Source organism: Chlorella variabilis, assembly GCF_000147415.1.
Source record: "Chlorella variabilis unplaced genomic scaffold CHLNCscaffold_16, whole genome shotgun sequence".
In the NCBI taxonomy this organism is placed as follows: domain Eukaryota; kingdom Viridiplantae; phylum Chlorophyta; class Trebouxiophyceae; order Chlorellales; family Chlorellaceae; genus Chlorella; species Chlorella variabilis.
The window spans coordinates 24,296-28,372 of record NW_005435072.1 but is presented as its reverse complement, the minus strand read 5'-3'; the positions used below and the strand labels follow the sequence as shown (position 1 = coordinate 28,372).

General features: G+C 68.5%; 3 protein-coding genes across 3 annotated transcripts in view; 2 read left to right on the top strand and 1 right to left on the bottom strand.

The window, feature by feature from the left end:
- Window positions 1-121: 121 nt before the first annotated feature.
- Window positions 122-2,249, top strand: CHLNCDRAFT_136283 (hypothetical protein; the record flags this gene model as incomplete). Its single annotated transcript, XM_005845764.1, has 6 exons — window positions 122-317; window positions 957-1,015; window positions 1,104-1,255; window positions 1,382-1,511; window positions 1,692-1,826; window positions 2,013-2,249. The coding sequence occupies 6 exons, from the start codon at window positions 122-124 to the stop codon at window positions 2,247-2,249; spliced, it is 909 nt and encodes a 302-aa protein (XP_005845826.1).
- A 195-nt stretch (window positions 2,250-2,444) lies between these two features.
- CHLNCDRAFT_136282 (hypothetical protein) lies at window positions 2,445-3,432 on the top strand (the record flags this gene model as incomplete). The annotated part of the gene is made up of 3 exons (XM_005845763.1): window positions 2,445-2,542; window positions 2,716-2,797; window positions 2,974-3,432. The coding sequence occupies 3 exons, from the start codon at window positions 2,445-2,447 to the stop codon at window positions 3,430-3,432; spliced, it is 639 nt and encodes a 212-aa protein (XP_005845825.1).
- A 320-nt stretch (window positions 3,433-3,752) lies between these two features.
- Window positions 3,753-4,077, bottom strand: part of CHLNCDRAFT_14374 (hypothetical protein) — a gene marked incomplete at both ends in the record, with an annotated part of 617 nt that continues 292 nt past the window's right edge. Inside the window, 2 exons of the mRNA XM_005845655.1 lie at window positions 3,753-3,803; window positions 3,965-4,039. Of these exons, the coding sequence (XP_005845717.1) occupies window positions 3,753-3,803; window positions 3,965-4,039 (126 nt within the window). The remainder of the gene's footprint in view (window positions 3,804-3,964; window positions 4,040-4,077) is intronic.

Genomic DNA, 4,077 nt, shown 5'->3' with positions numbered 1-4,077 from the left:
AGCGCGGCAAGTGGGCAAGCAGCTGGGCCGCAACCGCATCGTGTGCCGCGTGGTGGAGATCAAGCGGCCCTTTGGCGTGACCATGTACCGGCTGCGGAGCGGAGCTGGAGTGGTGGAGGGTATGCATCAGGCCAGCAGGCTATCTAAGGCGCCACCCAGCCTGGCCAGCGAGCTGACCTTCAGCGGCACGGCGCAGCGAGGAGTGCCTGTGGTGTCTCTCAATGTGGCGATGGCGGCGCAGCCCGGCGGCGGCAAGGCAGCCGTGCGCTGCGGCTGCCGCGGCGCCTGCACCCGGAACTGCAGCTGCAAGAAGAATGGTGCGCGGTGTGGGCGGCACTGTGGCTGTATAACCGGTAAGGGTGGCAATTGCAAGAACCATTGAAAAAGTGTGCCTTGTACGCTTTGCCGTCTCCGCTGGAAGGTGCTGCCGCCTGTGGCGGCTTCATATTTCCTGTTCATTTCTGTTGTTCGGTCTCTCTGTTCGTGTTGGTTGGCTTGTAAGAGTTGTATTTCTGACGCTAGAGAGGTGAGATGACAGCGGGAGCGTTGAAGCGTGCATGCCATCACGTGTGCAAGCAGCCCCGCTCCGCCCCGCTCAACCCTCAAACAGGGCTATATGGGGTCAGTTCACGTATGGGAGGGGAGCGCCGCGCGGGCTGCCAGGAGGGAGCGGGGGCGGGGGTTGCCCAATCGGGAGGGTGCCACATCAGGGGGCAACACATGGCCACCGCGCTGGGGTCTGCGTGCCCCGCTGCCGCCACCACTTTCCATGCGGCCGATTCGACGCCTACTTTGCTCCCGATCGGCTCATCGACTGGCGCTCACTCCTACCTCCGTATGTGGGAGCTCCAGCGCTGCTTCTTGTTCAGAGATGGGCGGATGCCACAAGCCCACCAACCTGCTGCTGGCCCTTCTTTGCTGCTGCTATCACCTGTGCACCGTGCGATGGGCTGAAGGGGCTGATACCGACGCCTTGCTGTTGACCGAGGACCTGAAAGCCGACACCATTTTGCAGGTGAGTGAACGCCGGCCCGCCCAGAACCCGACACACGAATCTCTGCATTGCCGCAAGCCGATCCCTGTGCGCCACGGCACGCTTGCAGCACCACGGCTTTGCCGGCGACCTGCGCTCGGCGGCGGCGGCAGCGGCGGCGGCACGAGGCGAGGCCCTGGCGCGGCGTGCCTCTCCCGTGCTCGCCTACGTCACTCCCTGGCACGGCCGGGGATACGACTTGGCCAAGGCCCACCGGTGCAAGTGGGTGGCAGCTTTGCTGGACTCTGGTTGGGACCGTGATCACGCAGGCTCCTTGCCTGCCATGCACACCGCTCGCTGCTTACCGGCCACGTTTGCCCAAGCAGTGCCTCCTTGATTCTGGCGCAGGCTGGACTACGTCGTTCCCGTCTGGTACCAGCTGCGCAGCGCCGGCGGCATGCTGCAGCTGACGGGCGGACACGACGTGGATGCCGGCTGGGTGGCGGCGGTGCGCCAGCCCTGCGGCGATGGCAGCCAGGTGAAGATTGTTGTCGGGTCAGCAGCTGGCAGGAGCGTCCGGCCGTGCTGGGGCAGCTACTAGCTGCCTCCATACCTGCTCACCAACTGTTCGTACAGTGATTCGGTATGCCTGAAGTGCCGACGCTGCATCCTGGCCAATGCCTCCGGCTCTGTCCCTGCGTGTGCCTCTGGGCCATAGGCCCATGCCGCCAGGGTGCTGCCCCGTGTCATGTCCGAGGTGGCCGGCCGGGACGTGGTGGAGGCGCTGCGGCAGCCGCAGGCGGTGACGGGCATGCTGGCGCGGGAGGCGGAGCGCCATGGCTTTGACGGCTGGGTGGGTGGTCGCCTCTGCACGCCCACCTCCACGCCATGTGCTGTGCTGCGTGTGCGTGGCAGGCTCCTGCCTAGGCCTGGCTTGCCGCCTGGCAGGTCCCGCAGGGGAGCCAAGCGCCGCCGCCGCGCCGGCCGCTCGCCGGGCTGCAACCCAATGGCCTGCGCGGCGCTCGCCGCTGTCGTGCAGGTGCTTGAGGGGTGGTCGCATTGGGCAGCCATGGGCGTGACGCAGCACCCCGAGCTGCGGCAGGCCGCGCTGGGCCTGCTGCGCCAGGTGGCGGCCGCGCTGGCGCCAGGCGGGCGCCGCCTTGTGCTGGCCGTGGCGCCGCTGGTCCCCGCGCCGGGCCGCCCTCCGCAGCTGGCCGCCAGGGATGTTGAGGAGCTGCTGCCGCTGGTGGATGCCCTGTCAGGCAAGCCTGCTTGATGGCCCTGCTTGCTGGGGTATCAGAACGGCTGCCTGCCTGCACTGGCCTGTGGCTGTGGGTCCCTGATGCCGGCAGGGCGGGGCTGGCGGCGTGCCACAGCTGCCTGTTGTGCCCATGCCGAGGCCCCAACACCTTCCCTCCCTCCCTCCCTCCCTCCCTCCCTCCCTGCCTCCTCCTGCTCCTCTCCTGCAGTGATGACTTACGACCACTCCAGCCCCCAGCAGCCAGGCCCCAACGCGCCGCTGCCCTGGGTGCTGCAGAACGCAGACGCGTTTGCTGAGGTGGCAGACAGGTGGGCAGGGGGTCGGGGGGTGGGGGCTCTGAAGGGGTGCCCTGGCCCCTGCACTCCCTCTCCTGCCTGTGGACATGTTCAGCCTCTGTCCTGCAGCAGCTGCCCCATGCTCGCAGCGCATCAGCTGGCACGCCGCCTGGACTGCTCCCGCCGCCGACGACGCCCGCCTGCAGGCTGCCCGGCCAGCCGCGGCACAAGGTGCTGCTGGGCCTCAACTTTTACGGCTACGAGTATGTGTACGGCAGCGGCAAGCAGGTGGGGCAGGTGCAGGGCCGGCCAAGGCTAAAAGTAAAGACTGCCAGCAGCTGATGCTGTACAAAAAGTATCCAGGAGGGCGGGCCTCCCCACCCGCGGCACCTGCACCCTGCAGGCTTCCTCACCCCATGCATCTGCCCAACAGCATTTCGAGCCCGTGCCCTTCCTTGGAGCAGGTGCAGAGCGCCGAGGCTGCGCTGGCGGGGCGGCTGCTGGAGGTGCCGCGCCGCCATCAGCTGGAGCAGCAGGCGGATGCCGGCTTGCAGGGGGCAGCCAGTGCCAGCAGCAGCGGCGACGCCGAGGGGGCGTGCGGCGGCGGGGAGGAGGGCCGGGATGGCAGCCGCACCTGCGCAGCAGCATCTGGCGGCGGCAATGCTGGGGCGGGCAGGCTGCGCATGCAGTGGCTGGATGAGTCGAGGGAGCACCTGTTCCGGTGGCGAGAGCCCCGGGATGGCGGCAGCGGCGGCCAGCAGAAGGCAGAGAAGAAGAAGCGGGGCAAGGGGCGGCAGCATTTGCTGTACTTCCCCACACCGGCGGCGCTGGCCGAGCGGCTGGCGGCGGCCGCGGGGCGCGGCATGGGGGCGGCGGTGTGGGAGCTGGGGCAGGGTCTGGAGGCCTTCTGTACCCTGCTCTGAGGTGTGCACACCGCTGGCATGCGAGGCCCCAGTCCCAGCAAGCACCTCTACGCTTACACTGTGATGGTGTGCTCATGCAATCACGAAAGGCCACCTCGGCACTGAAACCCCGCAGCCGATTACATCCAGTCCTAGCCCCGCTCTGCACCCCGCTCCTCTGCGCCCGCTGCCTTGTCCTGCGGCTGCGCCTCCTGCTGCTGCGCCTCCTGTGGCTGCTGCTGCTGCTGCTGCTGCGCCTGTGGGGCCAGCGGCTGCGGCACCGAGTAGAAGACGGAGGTCTGCCCGCGCGGCTGCAGCAGGGGGCCGCCGTTGCCGGGGTCACCGAAAAGAAAGTAGCGCCAGCCCATCCACGGCAGCATGCCGCCGCACTCCTGCAAAGAAACGTAAGGAGGTGGTGGGCGGGTCGCTGAGGGGAGACAGCTGGAGGAGTTGTGCAGGAAAGGAGGCCCTCCTCGCTTGCTGCCTGTATTCACATACACCCACTAACCGACCGACCCCTGGGCAGCAGCAGGCAGCAGCAGTGGGCACTCACCGCGCACTTGCGCAGGTAGCGGCCGCGCTGCACCAGGCCTCGGCCTCGGCAGGCGGGGCAGCGCCGCTGGATGAGCTGCGCGGGGGGGGGGGGGGGGGGGGGGGGGGGGGGCC